Here is a 22,011-nt window from a genome sequence, read left to right on the forward strand (position 1 = left end):
TTCCTGCCTTCCTTCCTATCCTGATATTTTTACAAATATATTAGGGTGAAAATTAATAGTTGCCCTTAACTTGTAGTATTTGTCCCTGTATTAACACCAGTTTGTTTTAGTGGGTCTATACGAAATAAAATTGGTTTTATGCAGGTTCTGTATACAGGTGCAGATTCAGAAATGGTTGTGTAGTCGTGTTGGTATAAAGTGCTCCTACTGGCAGTAGCTAGTGGGAATTTCCTTATTAGCTCAATTGGTAGAGCGCTGGACTCTCATACTGAGAGTCTGTGGTTCAAATCTCCTCAGTGGAGGTTTATTTTTCTGTTACAGTTGCTTCCTTTGAACTCTAAAGTGCCTCCACTAATAAATCTTCTCTTTTTTAATTTTTAGTTAAGCATGTAATATCTAGGTTGGCTTGATGGGGTTTTTTGGTTGATATACATAATACTTTGGAATATTATACTGGTTGGTGCTCTTGTTTCAAACTGGAACCCCCACCATAGAAAACTTTGTATCCAACCCCGTGAATTACACTTGTACATCATTTGTATAACTGAAAGGTTATAATAACAGACTGGTCACTTTGTACAATCTATCCAGCTTTATGATGTACAGCTATTTTACAGGGTAAATATTTACATTCAAAAGGTTAATACAATTATAGGAATGGTAGAGTTCAAACATTTGTTTAATGGAACACATTCATGCTTGAATTACATCCTTGTAAACTATTAATGTCTAAAAAAGCTTATGAATTATTATGCAAGTCACAACAACATTAATTTCATTAACAACTATTCCAAATTAAACCAAATAACCAGTGATATAATCTATCACCCATTATCAGTCATCAATGTTGAAAGCCATATTTTCACATATTGCTTCGTAAAAATTTTTATATTAAAAATCTTCACGAAATACACTTTATGTATTTATATTTCAAAAAATAAGCATTATAATTATTATTATGTACAGTTTCAGGCAACATTTTGTTCAGTATCACATCACGATTCGCTATAAAGGTTTCAGATGTCAAACCTGCAAGGTATATTTCAAAGTAGATATAACTATTTATAGCACAGCCTAGAATTAGGCATGTTCTCCATTCCATATGCTCTGTATAATTAGAATGGAGACACGATGTCCTGCTGACTACACCAGTGTAAGATGGAAAAATTGACATTGTAGCAAATGTTTCATCTGTGACATGGGTCAGGAACTTCATTTGGAACACCTGGCGCTATCGTTCGTTGGAACATTTAGTCCTCTTCTGGTTTCAAACATTCCCACAAATGAATCAGTCTTGCTTGCTCCAGCACTTTCAACAACTTGGCCACTGTTGGTTCATCGGTTTGCTGCTTCCAGTGTCGCAGTAACTGATATTTAACCTCATCCATGCCTGAATGGTAATTCTCCTCATAACACTGGTCCACTTTGTATCCAGGGATGCCAAGACAATTCACTAGAACCAGAACAACAAGACAAACTGTTAGGTAACATTAATATCAACAGTGGTTTGGTGACAAAGAGTAGATGTCAAATTTAACATAAATATCCGCTCTCGTTTTTTTCAAATATTTATTATTCACAGCAAAGACAATTTAGGACAAAATACTGGCATAAACTTAGTGCAAGCTTGGAATCTATCAATCGTTTAAAACTGATCAACTGTTGCTAAACGTGATATGTAAAATATATGAATACGATACAGCTATCCACAGTATATTGTTTTAAAGAAAAATGTGTGCCTGGGCATGAAGGGTCACTCTTGGTGGATCCATGAAGCTTTTCCCCATTGCAGTCAGTGCCCCATGAATCAGTCAGTGCCCCACCACAATCCAGTCAGTGCCCCACCACAATCCAGTCAGTGCCGCACAATCCACTAAGTGCCCCATGACCCAGTCAGTACCCCACAATCCAGTCAGTGCCCCACAATCCAGTCAGTACCCCACCACAATCCAGTCAGTGCCACACAATCCACTAAGTGCCCCATGACCCAGACAGTACCCCACAATCCAGTCAGTGCCCCACCACAATCCAGTCAGTGCCACACAATCCACTAAGTGCCCCATGACCCAGTCAGTACCCCACAATCCAGTCAGTGCCCCACCACAATCCAGTTAGTGCCCCATGACCCAGTCAGTGCCCAACAATCCAGTCAGTGCCCCACCACAATCCAGTCAGTGCCACACAATCCACTAAGTGCCTCATGACCCAGCCAGTACCCCACAATCCAGTCAGTGCCACACAATCCACTAAGTGCCCCATGACTCAGTCAGTGCCCCATGACCCAATCAGTGCCCCACAACAGTCAGTGCCCTACAACCCAGTCAGTGCCCTACAACCCAGTCATTGCCCCACGATCCAGTCATTGCCCCACCATGACCCTGTCATTGCCTCACGATCCAGTCATTGCCCAATGATCCAGTCAGTGCCGCACCATGACCCTGTCATTGCCCCACGACCCAGTCATTGCCCAATGATCCAGTCAGTGCCCCACCATGACCCAGTCATTGCCCCATGATCCAGTCATTGCCCCACCATGACCCTGTCATTGCCCCACGACCCAGTCATTGCCCAATGATCCAATCAGTGCCCCACCACGACCCAGTCATTGCCTCACGATCCAGTTATTGCCCACCATGACCCTGTCATTGCCCCACGACCCAGTCATTGCCCCACCATGACCCTTTCATTGCCCCACTACCCAGTCATTGCCCAATGATCCAGTCAGTGCCCCACCACGACCCAGTCATTGCCACACAACAGTCAGTGCCACATGACCCAGTTAGTGCCCCACGATCCAGTCAGTGCCCCACGATCCAGTGTCCCACGGCCCAGTCATTGCCACACAACAGTCAGTGCCACATGACCCAGTTAGTGCCCCACGATCCAGTCAGTGCCCCACGACCCAGTCAGTGCCCCACAACCCAGTCAGTGTCCCACAACAGTCAGTGCCACATGACCCAGTTAGTGCCCCACGATCCAGTCAGTGCCCCACAACCCAGTCAGTGCCACACAACAGTCAGTGCCACATGACCCAGTTAGTGCCCCACGATCCAGTCAGTGTCCCACAACAGTCAGTGCCACACAACCCAGTCAGTGCCACACAACAGTCAGTGCCACATGACCCAGTTAGTGCCCCACGATCCAGTCAGTGCCCCACAACCCAGTCAGTGCCACACAACAGTCAGTGCCACATGACCCAGTTAGTGCCCCACGATCCAGTCAGTGTCCCACAACAGTCAGTGCCACACAACCCAGTCAGTGCCACACAACAGTCAGTGCCACATGACCCAGTTAGTGCCCCACGATCCAGTCAGTGTCCCACAACCCAGTCAGTGCCACACAACAGTCAGTGCCACACAACAGTCAGTGCCCCACAACCCAGTCAGTGCCACACAACAGTCAGTGCCACACAACAGTCAGTGCCACATGACCCAGTCAGTGCCACACAACCCAGTCAGTGCCACACAACAGTCAGTGCCACATGACCCAGTCAGTGCCACACAACAGTCAGTGCCACATGACCCAGTCAGTGCCACACAACCCAGTCAGTGCCACACAACAGTCAGTGCCACATGACCCAGTTAGTGCCCCACGATCCAGTCAGTGTCCCACAACCCAGTCAGTGCCACACAACAGTCAGTGCCACACAACAGTCAGTGCCCCACAACCCAGTCAGTGCCACACAACAGTCAGTGCCACATGACCCAGTTAGTGCCCCACGATCCAGTCAGTGTCCCACAACAGTCAGTGCCACACAACCCAGTCAGTGCCACACAACAGTCAGTGCCACATGACCCAGTTAGTGCCCCACGATCCAGTCAGTGTCCCACAACAGTCAGTGCCACATGACCCAGACAGTGACTCACAACCCAGTCAGTGCCACACAACAGTCAGTGCCACATGACCCAGACAGTGACTCACAACCCAGTCAGTATTTACTGTCCTGTCTATAGCAAAGTACCAGGGCTTCTAGAATTTTTATAAAATCCACTAGCCATGGGATCAGTGACTTTAAAAATTTACTAGCCCTACTTTTACTTTAATTAAATTTAACTAAATAATAGTAATAATCAGATATGTCACCTGAAGAGGGAGATAGTGTGTTAAAACACTAACATTGGAGGGGGGTTAGGGTGGGGGCAGGATATTCATATTTACAAAATAGACTTAACTGCAACATTTGAAAAAAAAGTTCACTAACTGTCGGGCATGGCAATAGTAGTTATTTACTAGCCCAATAATGAATACCACTAGCCATGGGAGTGGGGCTACCATAATCTAGAAGCCCTGAAAGTACTGTGGGTTTCCTTTCTTACTATAGACAAAATATTGAAATAATAATGTTAAGTCTCCAGAGACTCCAGAGTGCCGAGGTGTCGTTAAACACATTCATTTCATTTCAACTTATTTTCGTGCTTATATCCAATTAAGGTTCAAGCACACTGTCCTGGGCACACACCTCAGTTACCTGGGCTGTCTGTCCAGGACAGTGGGTGAGAGAGAAGAGGGTGTAGTGGCATTACACCTACCCATTGAGCCCTTAAGAACTCGCTCTGGGTTGGAGCCAGTACTGGGCTACAAACCCTGTACCTACCAGCCTGTAGTCCGATGGCTTAACCAATGCGCCACCGATCCCAGTGTTAAACACATAACAATTAATTACTAACCATTAACCTCTATTGTAGACAGATAACTGAGGCATGTGTTAATTAAACCTCATAAACTTAAACTGAACTGAAAACCGAAATCCTGAATAAAACAGTAACAGAAAATTATTGTGTATTAGTGTGAAATATTTTATCTAGGCCTAAAAAACAATGTGCATGTGTCAACTGAACTTTAACTTGATATTTCACAAACATAAAACTGAACTGAAAACCTAAATCTTGAATAAAACGATAACAGAAAACTGCCATTAGTGTGAAATAACAGACCTGGGCCTAAAACACAACGTGGAGACCCTACTTGCTACTAAGTGAAAAGGTAGCCGGTGATTGATAAATCAATGTGCTTTAGCAGTGTGATTATACAAAACAAACTTTATTCATTCATTCATTCATTTCAGCTTGATCGTCATGCTTGTATACGTGTATGTTCAAGTATGCTGTCTCCGACCCACATCCCAGCTAACTGTCTATGGCAGAGATTAATGGTCAGTGGTTATTTAATAGCGAGAGAGATATTGGTGTAGTGGGTTATACACCTTTTCAGTAAGAGGCGAGACATAGCCCAGTGGTAAAGTGCTCGCTTGATGCGCGGTTGGTTTGGCATCGATCCCGTCAGTGGGCCCATTGCGCTATTTATCGTTCCAGCCAGTGCACCACAACTTGTACATCAAAGGCTGTGGTATGTGCTATCCTGTCTATGGAATGGTGCATATAAAAGATCCCTTGCTGCTAATCGAAAAGAGTAGCCCATGAAGTGGTGACAGCGGGTTTCCTCCCTCAATATCTGTATGGTCCTTAATCATAAGTCAGACACCATATAACCATAAATAAAATGTGTTGAGTGTGTTTCTTTCTTTCCTTTCCAGTGAGTGATTAAAACTAGGTAAGAGGTGAACCCAGTACCCACCAGATTTACGGTCAATAGCTTAGCCACTATGCCACTGAGGCCAGTTGAAATTTATTGTATGGTATAGGAATTAACGTGCACATTCAGAGCAAGCTGTTTCAGAGCACGCCTGTCATGGGCACAGGTGCCAGCCTCAGCCGGCTCCTCCATCCAGGACAGGAACAAGTTGGGGTGGGTGGGAGAGGGGACAGCCTTCACTGGCAGGTGCAAGAGAGCACCAGCAGCCTGACCGGGGTCGGTAACAAGTAGGGGGTTGGTTTTGGTGTTATGGAATTTGGAATGTCCCGTTGGATTAATGCCAAAGGGAAAAAGGTGCGCAATTTGAATGAAGGAAATTTGGCGCATTTTTTATCGGTCTGCCAAATATATGGAAAGGGGGAGCTATATATGTTTTGGAACTTAGTTATTGAGGCTAAGTACTCACTAAGTAGTCTCCAAGGGTCACCAACTTTCTGTGCAATGTCCTGTAGTTGACTTCTGGTTACCTCATCATTGCAATCTGAAATTAGTATTGTACTAAGGATAGTAAATGAGCTTACTCTCATTCGACTTTAAAAATGCCTTTTGCAAAATATCCATGCACTGATGTATAGAATGTTATAGCTAAAAACATATGTGTTTAATATATCATGAAGTATATAGAGGATACTAAACGAGTTCCCATGTAACACTGTTTATATTATAAGAAGTGTGTTTTCAATCGTATATTACGAGCAAAAGCAAGTGATGTACAATTAAAAAGACATGGGTTGTAATATAAATGGTCTCACATGGGAACAACTATGATATTTAATTTATTACACCTTACCTCAATGAACAAAAAGTGTACAGATTGATTTCCAAAATAAATAAACAAGGCATAAAAATGCTCAGATTAAAGGCCACTTACCAAATGTCATCATGTTGTGGTCACTTTCATTTAGCTAATTTATCAATGAAACTTTGCATTCCTACACCACATATCTATCAATGCAGTTTACACAAATAATATTGTAAACATATTCATGGCTATAATGGCTAAACAAAATTAAAAAAATATATATTTGGTTACAATTATGCTGCTAACATTAATTATAACAATTGACATCAAGTATTTTTTTTATATAAAAATAAGAATTGAAAAAATCATGCGTAAGCGTACTGTATGAACATCTATGCAGAGTTATACTGTGTGACACAGTCGATGACCTGATCAGAGGTCATGACCTCTCAAAAGGCTTATTCCACAATGTGAAGAGACAATAAATATCACATGGGTAATAAATATTAATATTGTGCATTGTTATGTCATGAAGTTTATAAAGTTACAGTACTGTATAAACATTGAGCTTTGTTATGACATGAAGTATATAAAGTTACAGTACTCTATAAACATTGTGCTTTGTTATGTGCTTTGTTATGACATGAAGTTTATAAAGTTACAGTACTGTATAAACATTGAGCTTTGTTATGACATGAAGTATATAAAGTTACAGTACTCTATAAACATTGTGCTTTGTTATGTCATGAAGTTTATAAAGTTACAGTACTCTATAAACATTGTGCTTTGTTATGTGCTTTGTTATGACATGAAGTATATAAAGTTACAGTACTGTATAAACACTGTGCTTTGTTATGTGCTTTGTTATGACATGAAGTATATAAAGTTACAGTACTGTATAAACACTGTGCTTTGTTATGTGCTTTGTTATGTCATGAAGTTTATAAAGTTACAGTACTGTATAAACATTGTGCTTTGTTATGTGCTTTGTTATGACATGAAGTATATAAAGTTACAGTACTCTATAAACATTGTGCTTTGTTAAGTGCTTTGTTATGACATGAAGTATATAAAGTTACAGTACTCTATAAACATTGTGCTTTGTTACAACATGAAGTATATAAAGTTACAGTACTCTATAAACATGTGAGCTTTGTTATGTGCTTTGTTACGACATGAAGTATATAAAGTTACAGTACTCTATAAACATGTGAGCTTTGTTATGTGCTTTGTTACGACATGAAGTATATAAAGTTACAGTACTCTATAAACATGTGAGCTTTGTTATGTGCTTTGTTATGACATGAAGTATATAAAGTTACAGTACTCTAAAACATGTGTGCTTTGTTATGACATGAAGTATATAAAGTTACAGTACTTTATAAACATGTGAGATTTGTTATGTCATGAAGTATATAAAGTTACAGTACTCTATAAACATTGTTTTGTTATATGCTTACATTGTGCTTTGTTATGTGCTTTGTTATGACATGAAGTATATAAAGTTACAGTACTCTAAAACATGTGTGCTTTGTTATGACATGAAGTATATAAAGTTACAGTACTTTATAAACATGTGAGCTTTGTTATGTCATGAAGTATATAAAGTTACAGTACTCTATAAACATTGTTTTGTTATATGCTTACATTGAGCTTTGTTATGTGCTTTGTTATGACATGAAGTATATAAAGTTACAGTACTCTAAAACATGTGTGCTTTGTTATGACATGAAGTATATAAAGTTACAGTACTTTATAAACATTGTGCTTTGTTACGACATGAAGTATATAAAGTTACAGTACTCTATAAACATGTGAGCTTTGTTATGTGCTTTGTTACGACATGAAGTATATAAAGTTACAGTACTCTATAAACATGTGAGCTTTGTTATGTGCTTTGTTACGACATGAAGTATATAAAGTTACAGTACTGTATAAACATTGTGCTTTGTTATGTGCTTTGTTATGACATGAAGTAAATAAAGTTACAGTACTGTATAAACATTGTGCTTTATGTGCTTTGTTATGACATGAAGTATATAAAGTTACAGTACTCTATAAACATTGTGCTTTGTTAAGTGCTTTGTTATGACATGAAGTATATAAAGTTACAGTACTCTATAAACATTGTGTTTTGTTACGACATGAAGTATATAAAGTTACAGTACTCAATAAACATGTGAGCTTTGTTATGTGCTTTGTTACGACATGAAGTATATAAAGTTACAGTACTCTATAAACATGTGAGCTTTGTTATGTGCTTTGTTACGACATGAAGTATATAAAGTTACAGTACTCTATAAACATGTGAGCTTTGTTATGTGCTTTGTTATGACATGAAGTATATAAAGTTACAGTACTCTAAAACATGTGTGCTTTGTTATGACATGAAGTATATAAAGTTACAGTACTTTATAAACATGTGAGCTTTGTTATGTCATGAAGTATATAAAGTTACAGTACTCTATAAACATTGTTTTGTTATATGCTTGTTATGACATGAAGTATATAAAGTTACAGTACTGTATAAACATTGTGCTTTGTTATGTGCTTTGTCACAAAGTATATAAAGTTAACATACCTTATAAACATTGTGCTTTGTTATATGCTTTGTCACCATTATGTCATGACGTCTAAATTTATATCTATGAACATGTTTGCTGTTGTTTTGTCAAGTGTAACACATAATACATATGACGTGCAGAATACAATATAATTTAGGTTCTCACTGCGTATCTTTTGAAGTTCCTCTTTCTCGCTGGGAGTGAAATTCCCTTCGTCATCACTATCAGAATCTTCGAATGCTCCAAACATGATATTGTGGTTTCCAATTTGAAGTTGTCCATTGTTTTGTATAAGAACAATATTAGCGGCTGCAATATCAAAACATTTTTTTTTTTTAACAAATGCAAAAACAATCTACAGATTTTTAAAGCATTATTTCTAAACATTTATGAAATCCTACCAGATAACTATGGTACATTGTTTTCTTTCACTCTAGACTTTATGTCTGTTTGTAGACTTAAGTCTTTCTTTATACTTTATGCACCGACCAGTGATTCATAACTGGTTCAACAAAGGCCATGGTTTGTGCTATCCTGCCTGTGGGTTTCAGGGGGTTTGAATGACACCCCCCTCTCCCAATTCAGGTTTACAGAGAGTCTGGTTTTGAGAGGTTTCACTGTAGTAATAATAATAATAATATAAATAAAAATAAATAGTTGTTGTTGACATGGTTACAAAATCCTAAACATATGGACTCAATTATCTGCTGATTTGGAAAGCATTCAGTTTCTATTACGGTATTTTAAATCTTTTCTTGATGTACTTAATATGTTTCAAAATTATGACAGAGATACATGTAAGATGAGCAGTTTATAACTTAACATGCATTTTCATTTCATTCACAAAGCATGTTATAAGTTATGCATAGCAGTTCAATGGTCTCATAATTTTATATATAAAAAACCTCAACACATATAAAAAGCATGCTCTTATCACCTGGTGGATGACCTTTTTGTTGCTGCTGTTTCCAGCCTAAAGAAAACATGAAGAGATTAGAAATTATGAATGAACAAACGAATGAACGAACAAACATACAAACAAACAAATGAATGCACAAATAGATGGATGGATGGATGGATGGATGGATGGATGGGTGTGTGTGTGGGTGGGTGGATGGATGGATGATGGATGGGTGGGTGTGTGTGTGTGGGTGGATGGATGGATGGATGGATGGATGAACCAATCGATCAATCAATATTTAATGGCACCCAGCAAAAATACACTGGTTCACTTGCCCCCCTGAGCATATACAGTCAAACCTCGTTACAACAACCACATTCGTCCCTGGTAATTTTGTCGTTAAATATTGAAATTGTCATTACTGGTATATCAAAACTGCCATTATAAAAATTTGTTTTGTTTAACTACTCCACTAGAGAATGATTTATTAATCATCGGCTATTGGGTGTCCACAATTTAGTAATTTTAACATATAGTCTTAACACATAGAGGAAAACTTTTTTCATTAGTAGCAAGGGAGGATAGCACATACCACAGCATTTGATATACCAGTCATGGTGTATGCTGAAATGAGAAATAGCCCACCAATGGGGATTGATCACAGACCATTATTAAATATATTATTATTAATCACGACACATTCACTGTCAATCTAATCATTCCTTGGCGAAAGACATCAAGGTACCTACTGGTACCTACTTTGTTTATAAAATGTTATAAAACTATTAGACTTGATTGTTTGAAGATGGGGCGGGATGTAGCCTAGTGATAAAGTGCTCGCTTTATGTGCGGTGGGTTTAGGATCGATCCCCATTGGTGGTCCTATTGGGCTATTTCTCATTCCAGCCAGTGCTCCACAATTGGTGTAACAAAGGCTGTGGTATGTACTATCCTGTCTGTGGGATGGTGCATACAAAAGATCCCTTGCTGCTAATCAAAAAGAGTAGCTCATGAAGTGGTGACATCGGTAACTTGCACATCATTTGACACTGTCGGCACGTGACGAGATCAAGGATGCCAAATGGTTGTGTGTACTGTCAGTGTGCTACAATATCTGTGATTAGGTAATGTCTTTGTAAAGAGGTGTTTTCAGATGTAGGATGCATGTTTGTTCCTAATTTGCTCTGTCGGTGTCGGAAGGTGTGAATTCCGATGTCATGAACAGAATAACATTGGTGTACGTTTGTTCCCAACAATTTGTGGTCTGATGGTGTAAATGTCGTAGTAACGATGGTTGTTGTAACGAGGTCTGACTGTATATATATATATACATATAAAATGTTAAAATAATACATTGGCTATTAGGTATCAAACAAAGTAAATGTGAAGCAATTTATAACTGAATGGCATCAGTATAGCAATTGGCTCTACTACTAATACTACATAGAGACGTTCACATTTTCAATGTTAAATTTGTAATAAAATATTTTTTAAATTCATAAAAATGCTAAAATTTCAAAATATTTCAGTTTTGTTGAGATTGCCCCAGAGAATCATAGTACCAATCTTCAGAACCATCTGATCAAAACTTTTAGAAAATACTTTAAAATTTGCAATTAAAATTGAAAACAAAAAAATGAATACAATTCAAATTTTCCACAATATCTCTCTGATGGTTTGTAGAGACTGTCCATTGGAATAATTATAGCAATGAAAACTCTAGGACAAGATAGACTTATAAAATTTTAATATTATATGTTCTTTTAAACTTTAAAAATTTAATTTAAATATGTTAATGAATTCAAAATTTTCAAAATACCTTTCCGTTATCAGTGTACTGAGTTTCAGAACAATTCAATCAAAACTTTAGAAGAGTTTGTGAAGACTGCCCCAGAGGATCATTGTGCTAAGTTTCAGAACAATCCATTCAGGGCCCATGGGGTGTATTTGAAGGGAGGGGGGGAGCATTTTCATTCTGATGACCCGGAGGTGGGGGTGGGAACATACTCCCCTCAGAAAATTTTGAATAAAAGGTGTTCAAATACAATGTATGTCATTTCCAGTATGCTGTGCACAATAAAGTGGTAATCTGATTAAAATTAGCTCTACTGGTTTGGTAGATCCAGTAGATCTATCAGCATTGCGTGGACATTTCATCTATAAATAACAATTTAAATATCGACCAATTACACTTCGCCTTTTATAGCGTTATTTGGGAGCATACAAATTCTAAAAATATCAGGTTAAACTATTTATGCAATAGGTGAACTTGCTGTTTTGGTTGGTCGAATGAAAGGTCATCTGGACATGAGCTCCAACGGGCTGCTGTTAGATCCACATTTAATAGTGGAGTTAATTTTAATTAGATTGAATAAAGTGGGTAGACGTTGCCCTTCTGGTCTGTTACAGAAATAACTGGATAGAAATTTAGGATGCTCATTGCTACCTGACCTGATGTTTTAGTTATCGCAGTGTGTGAACCTATCTCTTGAATGTCCTGATCTGATGTTTTAGCTATCGCAGTGTCTGGAATGTCTCTACCATGCCGACGAGAAGACCGTCTATTCGATGAAGCCATTAGCCTACAGAAACTAATATTACTCAACCTGAAACAAACAAACAAACAAAACACTAGAAATTTATCTAATCACTGTAACATATTACATTTTTATTGATCTTGGAAAGTTAAAGTTTGTTTTGTTTAACAACACCACTAAAGCACATTCATTAATTAATCATCGGCTATTGGATGTCAACATTTGGTAATTGTGACACATAGTCATCAGTAAAGTTTGTTTTATTTAACGATGCCTCTAGAGCACATTGATTTTTATCTTATCATCGGCTGTTGGACATCAAACATGGTCATTCTGACATATTTCTTTAGAGGAAACCTGCTGCTGCCACATAGGCTACTCTTACTGATAAGCAGCAAGGGGTCTTTTATATGCACTTTCCCACAGACAGGACAGTGCATACCATGGCATTTGATGAACAAGTTGTGGACCACTGTTTGGAACGGAAAATAGCCCAAACTGCAAATGAGTCTACTGAGAAGGATCGAACCAATGACCAACCACTTCACAGGTGGACACGCTAACGCTTGAGCTACATCCCACTCCCCATAGTCATCAGAGGAAAGGAAACCCGCTACATTTTTTCTTTTGTATGACATGTACCTTCCCACAGACAGGAAAGCACATACCACAGCCTAAGACCAGCTGTGGTCATTGATCTTGAAAACATGCACACATCTACATTTACATGCAGGGTTTAAAATGTCATTTGTAAAATTGACAGATGTGAATAAAAGATGAATTTGGTAGAAATTGATATGCTATTATCGTAGAATAAACTGACTTGAGACTTATTTCAAAAGGTTCAATTTATGTAAATTTATGAATTTGGTAGAAATTGATATGCTATTATCGTAGAATAAACTGATTTGAGACTGTTATTCAAAAGGTTCAATTTATGTAAATTTATGAACTTAAGTGATCAAGATGTGAGTTCTGGGTGGAAGGTATGTCATAATAACTGCCATTATGTCTCTAGGAAACTAACACTACACTACATCCCCCTTTCTCAGTCTTTGATAAAGATCATATATACTTTCTGTACTACATTTAAAAGGTGTGTAATTAAAGATGATCTATATAGGTGAGTGTAATAATTCAGGACATCTAGGACAGCACTGATATACAATGACTTTTGTGACATTATTTTTCCAACATCAAAATGAAGAAATAAATTGCTAAAATGAAATACAGAAAATATTTCCCACTTGTGTATTTTGTCTAACAGTTCAATGTTTTTTGTTAGTTCTAAGAATGAACATTTCAAAGTTATAATTTTCAAATAACTCAACAACTTTTATGGATTTTTTTGTTTGATTGTTTGTTCGTTTTGTTGTTTTGGGTGGATTTTGTTGCTTTTTCTTTTTTTCCCAATGATTTGACATCAATAACTTTGCTTTGGGATAGATTAGCTGACTGGTTTAGAAATAATAAAAATGCTAAATTATTCCTATGGATCAAATGAAACAATCCTGCACACACCTCCCAAATAAGTGGTTGTGAAGATAAAATTGGATCCTTCAGTGCAGGGTAGAAGCCATAACTATTATTAACAAACCAAACTGCATGTAATTAAAAGATGATGGACAAAAGTTAAAGTTAAGCAAAAAATTATTACCTGGATACGAGTAGAATTCAGAGAAACCCTCTGCCTCTATTATACAGATTATGTTCTGCCCTCTATATCTCTAGGAATAGAAATAAAAAATAAAATTATGTAACTATATATTTAATACACAAATATACAGCAAAAAAACCCACCCCACTATAATACACATACTTCAGGGCCTGTAGAGAGTATTTGAAAGTGGGGTGGGGTGAATAAAGCCATTTTAAACTGATGAATAGTATTTAATTTTCTAACTGAATTTGAATTACAGAAATGTCATTTACGAGTATTTCACTGTGAAAATCTGAATTAAACTTTACTTACTAGTTTTTCATATTAATAATTTCTTCATTTAATATGACCAGTAGACCTACATTGTTTTTCAAATTACCCTCATACTTAAATCTAGCCATGTAACGTGTATCATATTATAAACACTCCCAGTCTCAATTGTGTCATGGGCCCTGTTCCACAACACAATCTTAGTGCTAAGATCACCTTAGGTGAATAACTATATTATGTACTTGAGGTGATCTTAACACTAAGATCGCTTCATGGAACAAGGCCCTGAATCAGTTAGCGTACTTGCTATGTCTACTAGTACTCATTTTTAACTGTTAAGTCACAAACATGGCCAGGTGTCCTTTGCTGGACCAGAAATTCCTCATTAAAATTAATAAAATAAACATGTCTTGCCCAATCAGTCAGAGACCAACAGCATAAAGGTTGTTCAGTTTATCTGCTGTTGGCAAAAAAAAGTGAAAGTGACCTGCAGGTACATATGCAGGACATTATGCAGGGGCGGGGGCCTAGACTGTGGTAAGTGATGTTTAGAGAACACTTCTCCGGACAATATTTTGTTTTTAAATCGCTTAAGTCAGGAGCAGTTCAACAAAGCCTCCTCTCCACACACTTTCTTGACAAGGCTGCAACATGTAAGGGTCAAATTTTAAAACTGTATTTTCTAGAAATGACGATTTGTATTGTTCATTAGTATTGTGTGCTACATTCAAAAATGTGGCACAATAATGAATTTATTTTAAAAAATTACCAAAGAAAACATTTTCACTAGCGATTGCTTAACAGATGGTTACAGTAAATGTCTTTGTGAAACTGGCCCCGGGTCACCAATAGATTAGGTGTGTCAATGTTTTAATCAACTTTATATATTAGATCTTAAAAGTTACATGGTAGGTTTCCTATAGGGTGCCTGTCTGCCACTTTTTAGGGTGTATAACAATATAATGTGTATGTGAATTGTTCATTGTCCATTTAACTAACAAGAATATTCATCAATGGTTTAGACAATGTGTTCTTTAGGAGATTATCCACAAATATTTTCAAACTAATACCTTTCGTTTCAGCTGAATATAATTGTCTCATGGAAAAAACTAAAATGTTTAAAATCTGGGACATGATTCATAGGTTCAACATTTTTTTCATCCCACGGTTACTGGGATTCATGTGAAATGAAGCCCATAGGTTTAAAAACAGGAACATTCACCACATTTAAGAATATTGGCATAAATTCGGATACTATTTTAATAGAAATGTTCTCTGGGCTAACAAATGACATCTTATTTACTGTGTAACTGGAGGAAATTTTATAACAAGATATTTTAAAAGAACTTTAAATAAAGATGCATCATCATGTTTGCTCTCTTTACATAAATAACAATAACAATGAAATAAAATAAAATAAACAAATAAACCTACATATTAATCGATACCATACATCATTGTTGCGTATATAATAACTCGATATTGTGAAACCTGTGCAGTGGCTTCCCAAAGAATCCTTTACCTAAAAACTGAAATTTTACATGAAGTAAACATCAGCTATCCATTAAAATAACCCAGTTATATCTATAGGCATCGGGTGTACCTCCTCCCCTTTCCTCGACTATGAAACGGCTAGGTGTCTAGAATATATATAAGCACTGCCCTTCATCATTTAAAATTAAAATTAATAACCGTTCCTCCTGTCCTACATAATGGTATTGAAACATGTGTTGTCTTATCATTGAATGATATTACATGTATGTTGTCTGCTGCTATCCTAACTTGGACTTTTCCTTTAGTTATTATATGTCCATGTATAGATAAAAAAAATTCAACTTCTTAATGTAAGTCCCAGACTTAATTTTAGATAAACCTTTATCTTCTCCAAGATGGTTTTTTTGTGTGTATTTAAGCTTGGACCTTAAATACGGAAATACCTGGTGGGCCTACACTTCTTTTTCTGGTATGATAGCTTTTCTTGACCACCAGTTGAATACATAATATGTACATATATACAATATAGACACTTTGGTCACCAAAAATTTACCTTTATCCAATAGAAAAGATTGAAATATGATGATGATAAAAATAATCAGTTGGTAGATACAAGGTTTTCATAACAGATAAACAGTGGTTTTCAAATACATGTTTTACTTATTTGACATTTTTCATACTTTCCATTGGCTGGACATGTACGAAGTTTTGACAACAAAAAAGAAAATATATTTCTGCATCTGAAAGAATAAAAAAGTCAAAATCGCCAAAACTGCACATATAAGGTTTTCTTAGTTCAGCGACGATATACAGTTTATATTTTTGGCGGGAAAAGTTCTATGTAAATTTAAAAAACAAAATTCTTTACAAATTACCATAAAACTGCATAAGTTTTTTCTTCTTTTCTGATAAAGGTTTTAAAGCAATTGATGGAACATCCAAGTTAACCTGAAAGACAAAATGACATAATCACTGTAAATCAGGGCCGTATCTCTGCACAATGCAAAGCTGAATGAGTATTTGCCAAAATAGTGGATGATTCCATGGATCTATATCTAGTGCCTCGTCTTTGGGAGGACAGCTAGCCACTCTCAAGGAAATCCTTTACTGAAAATTTCATCCATCTTATATCGCCACAATGAGGACTGCCATTCCTAGACTAGTTTACTAAAGCATGCACAGTTCTGTCTTTAGTCTCTTTGTGGTACTACATTATCTTTTACTTCAGAGACAATACAAGTCATGTTGCATGCCCAGGCTGTTCTAGCATTTTGTCTTCACCCGTGTATTAAAAATGAGTTTTAATCTGTATAATTTAATCCTAATTTGTAAAGAAACATTTTTATTTATACTGGATTTTTTTCTTCAAAAAATGTTATTTGAGTTGGTATGGGTTTTAAACTTAATAACATGTTTTTATATGAATTTTAACTTTATTCATTATCCCAATTCATCAGTTTTCTTTCGCCCAAATGGACTATATACGGTGAGCACATGGTTATTATTCAACAAAGAACATTCAACTTTTGACATTGGCTGTGCAGTTAAATTTCAATGTGATAATTGGAGGGCTAGTTGAATTTGAGACGGGCAAGTAAGATTTGTTTTCAACTGGCCCTGCTGGCAACCATTGATTTCATGTTAATTTTCAACCCTGAACCATATCATATAAGTTTTGGACGGAAAATATGGAATATTTTGGTCAGTTTGTGGTAAACCCCAAAAACACGGTACAGACAATAAAAAAATCTGGAATTTATAATTAGTCTGGAAAACGTTCATCTCTGAATAGGCCTACACCATTATTTGCTCATGTGTCCCCTAGTTGCATCCTGTTTATGTGTGATTACTAGAAAGCACTTTTTGGGGGCCCATGAAGTGTATTTGAAAGTGAGGGGCCTCTATCAGTGCTCTGTATACAATTTGTTTGTTTATCAAAATTGATTCAAATAAAATTAGGCTTAAGGACACACAAAGCTTGTGACAAGCTAGGTCATTAATTGCTCATCAACATAAACGTCTATGGTCAACAATAAATAAACGTTATAAACTATGCCATTAGTGGCATTATCAAATAATACGATATATAAAATCATAAATATACTGTTGTTATTAAGTTATTTAAATATTCTTACTTATGTTTTATTACTAACTTTTAAATGCGCCATTGCATGTTCTTTGTATTATTCACATTTAAAGAAATAAAGATTGACGATTGTTATAAGGTTTTACCCTCCACCTCCTTCGTGAATCAGTAATTATATTAATTTCAGTTACGTACATGAGCAGAAATATTTGTTGTTTCTTCCGTTATTGTAGACAACAATGTTGACTGGACGAGTCACGAAACCGAAAGTGAAAAATTCCAAAAGCTTCCGTGTCTCGATAACAAGGCCTTCAGCCCACGCACTAGTGGATGTCCTAATACACGGACTTAATGGGCGCTTCGAAGTAGGCCTAGATTATCAAAAAGTTAAAAGTTGATTTTTGTTAAAACGAGATCACTAGAGCACGTTGATTTATTTACCATCAGCTATTGAATGTCAAACTTTTGGTAAGTCTCAGAGGAAACCCGCTACATTTTCTTACAGATAGGACAGCACACATCACGGCCTTTGATATACCAGTCGTGGTGCACTGGTTGGGAAGGAAAAAACGCACTCACAGAATGAGTTCACTGGGGTGACTGGATCTTACGATGTAAGCGCCCAGGCGAGCGCTCTACCGATTGAGGTAGATCCAACCCCTGGTGCATCAAATACACAATTTAATATATAAATCAATCGATCGATTGATCTTTATTTCTTTATATATTAATAATACAAAGAACGTGGCACATTTTAAAACATAAGTAAGAATATTTAAATAAAAACATTTATAATAGTCATACCTTTACGTTTGTGTTTGTGTGTGTGTGTGTGTGTGTGTGTGTGTGTGTGTGCGCGCGCGCGTGTGCAGGGCCGTACCCTCTGAGGGGGCAGGGGGCAGCTGCCCCACTGAGAATCTCACCTCTTTTTTCACTCCAGAAAATAGCATACACATCTCAGGATTTCATTTGTATATAGTGTTTCATTTGTTTATAAAAAAAAGTAGTGCTCCCCCCAACCAGGTACGGCCCTGGTGTGTGTGTGTGTGTGTGTGTGTGTGTGTGTGTGAAATTCGTTTCAAAGAATTAATCATAATGCCCTAATATTTTAAACACGTCGATTCCATATTTTAGAAAAGTTGTAAGGATGGGGTGCAAGGCACACTTGCATAACTACTTAAACAAAAATCGAGTTGAATTGGGAGGGGTACACACTATATATAATATAGTAGCGAACGTGGAAATCAAAGGGGCATAGTAGGCCTATATATGTCAATCTAATGTCATGGAAGCATGTACAGTTTCGTCTGTGGTGTCACAACGTATAATACTAAATACAAACTATAATACCTTTGATACTGATTATTCCAAATGTTTTGTAGTAATCCCTTGTTTTCTATAACTGGTTGTAAAGGGTGAGCCCTACACATTTCAAACCTCAAAAAGATTCAAATTATTTTTTGAGAAATTAAGACCATCTGAGACACTGTATAGCCTACCCATTACAGTAACTGTAATTGAAAGAAACTATGTACACATAATTGCTAGACAATGACAATTTGTTTTGCATGATGGTGACACTTCTGGGTGAAGTAGGAACTAGTTTTAGCCAGTAACTGCAATTTTCCTTAAATAAATGTTTTAAGTTATGTCTAATTATATTTGTGAGCTATGCAGTCTTATGAAATGCTAAAGATAGAAATGCGCAATATAAATTTTGAACAATACGTACAATATTTTCTAGCGTACCAGTATATTGCGCTTACGTATTTTGTACGTGTGTTAGAGCACACATATATTTTCAAACACAAACTATCAGTTTAAGAAAAGAAACAATAGATTCACTCGCTGGGAACAAATTTTGATTCACTGGTGTAATATTTTATTAAGTTATACAAAATGTACACGAAATTAGAGCACTTTATCAATTACAATAATTGATAATTAGTCTTCGCAATATATGGTGGTTGCGTATCGAATTCAGAAGGAAGAAGGAAAGAAATGTTTTATTTAACGACGCACTCAACACATTTTATTTACGGTTATATGGCGTCGGCGTAGCGCAATTCAGATTTCTGTATCGCAATATATCGCAATACAATAATATTGAAAATACTCATCACTATTAAAGATGATTACATTTGTTGTTGTTGTTTGATTGTTGGTTGTTGTTGTTTGGGGTTGGGTTTTTGTTTTGTTTTTTGGGGTGGGGTTTTTTTTCTTCAAATATTAGCCATGACATTTTGGGTACTAGTAGTATAACTTTGCATTGATTTTGTGCAGGTATATTTTTAGTCTTTCCTATTGTCCAATCTGATTAAACTCAGCTCCACTGGTCTATAACTATTACCCGTGGTAGACCAGTAGAGCTGATTTCAATCAGTTTGTCCTATTGTTATTAAGTAGTCTCTTTTTTTTTCTCCTCCATTTATGTCGAAAAGTGTGGGGGGGGGGGGGGGGGTCTCTAAAACACTTTTACTTTTCATCTCAAGTCAAACAAAACTGAAATTATTTACAAAAAACATTTTTTTAGGAGGATGGAACGGACTATAGACACCCTAACCTACCCCAGTGCTAACATTCCTGCACATGCGTCTGCGTCATAGTTGTTGACATAATTCCTGTTTAAAGTCTTTTTTTTAAATATATGCATGAACTAGATGAAACTGTTTTCATTAAAATAATAATAATAATAATAATAATAATAATAACAATAATAATAATAATAATAATAATAAGAAGAAGAAGAATAATCCAGCACAAAGTGTCATTATTAGATAAAAATAAATTAAAGAAATAAAAGTATTAAACAGTGTTATTACTGTGCAACTCATTTACTTTAAAAGCAAACACAAAAAGGTTTCTTGAGCTCCAAAGATCTGTTAGTGTTGTGAACGAAGATAGGCCGTCGCTATAAGTATAGAGCCAAACGGGAGTCGAGCTCGATACACATAGCGGCGCCGCACACCACGCTAACAACACTTCCATATCTCAGAACCGATGAAATACGTTCATTTTACATATACATTGAATAACCAGGTTACAAAACGTTGCATAGCAGGTCACGTGATTTTTTCTTAACTAAATTAAATGTTACCGATTAATCAACGAATTTAATTTACGAGGTTGTTGTATTCGTGTTGCTTTCAAATCTTAATTTAGAAACAAAATATATATATTTAAGTTTTATTCTAATATATTTGAGTTAAAGAAAATCTAATTATCAATTTCTCCGATTCGGGTTGCTCGCGCATCCCGACAAACCACATGGTAGCAGGCCGCAGTTACCATGACGACTACGGGACTGGGTGAAAACAAAACGTTATTTGTGTGAGAGCACTAGAGGAATATCGTTAATTACTGGACTTCTGTCCGCGCAAATTGAAAATGCCGAAAACCTGAGCAACCTTTGGCAATACACATCATATTATGATGATAGACAGCAAGTTAAAAGTTTTAATATTTCCCGTAGACGAGGTTAAAAAACGTCTGTGGGCCAATGCTTTTGCAAAGGACAGGGGGGAAACCACGGGTGCAACGATCCAAATTTACCCACCTCTGTACTCAACAGTTCAGGATGTAGGAGTGTAAATAAAACAAACAGACATTTGACATGCTGGTGTGAATATGAAAATGGATTTGTAAGGAATCTGTGATTACTTACCGGTAGCACATTGACTTAACATTGTTACATAGGCCTATAGTCCGTCGTCACATCCTCCTATTTTGTAAATAAATTTAGTTTGGTTTAAGAAGAAAAGTAAAAGTGTTTTGGAAATAACAAAACAAAACCTATTTTTGTGTGCAATTGTGTGAAATAAATGATTTGTAGTAAATTTCGTAGTATTAAAAAAAATACGTTCCCTGTGGGAAGGGCTATACATGTTGTTGTAAATAAAATGTGATTATATATTTTGTAAATTTTTAAAAATAAAATGTGGTATTGCATTAGCGCATTTTCTTTTCTTTCTGTTTCTTCTTCTTCTTCTTCTTCTTCTTCTTTTTTAATGCGTTTAGGTGATTATGTAAAATACTAATCAGTTTATTGATAGCTAAATACAAACGTACGCTTGGAAAGTATCCCAATAGTTTTATTTAGTCTACCTAAGCATTTGCAAAACATTGATAATTTTCAGAACAATATAAAAGCCATAGGTCTATAATT

At 36.5% G+C, this 22,011-nt stretch overlaps 1 protein-coding gene across 1 annotated transcript; it reads right to left on the bottom strand.

Moving 5' to 3' along the window:
* Positions 1–911: 911 nt before the first annotated feature.
* On the bottom strand, positions 912–16,708 carry LOC121369016. Its single transcript, XM_041493814.1, has 7 exons — positions 16,636–16,708; positions 13,994–14,063; positions 12,251–12,405; positions 9,836–9,871; positions 9,064–9,207; positions 5,999–6,073; positions 912–1,453 (listed from the first exon to the last, which is right to left on the bottom strand). Exons 3-7 carry the CDS (start codon positions 12,375–12,377, stop codon positions 1,251–1,253), a joined length of 585 nt encoding a protein of 194 aa, XP_041349748.1. The 5' UTR covers positions 12,378–12,405; positions 13,994–14,063; positions 16,636–16,708; the 3' UTR covers positions 912–1,250.
* Positions 16,709–22,011: the final 5,303 nt, after the last annotated feature.

Source organism: Gigantopelta aegis, chromosome 3, assembly GCF_016097555.1.
Source record: "Gigantopelta aegis isolate Gae_Host chromosome 3, Gae_host_genome, whole genome shotgun sequence".
NCBI lineage: Eukaryota > Metazoa > Mollusca > Gastropoda > Neomphalida > Peltospiridae > Gigantopelta > Gigantopelta aegis.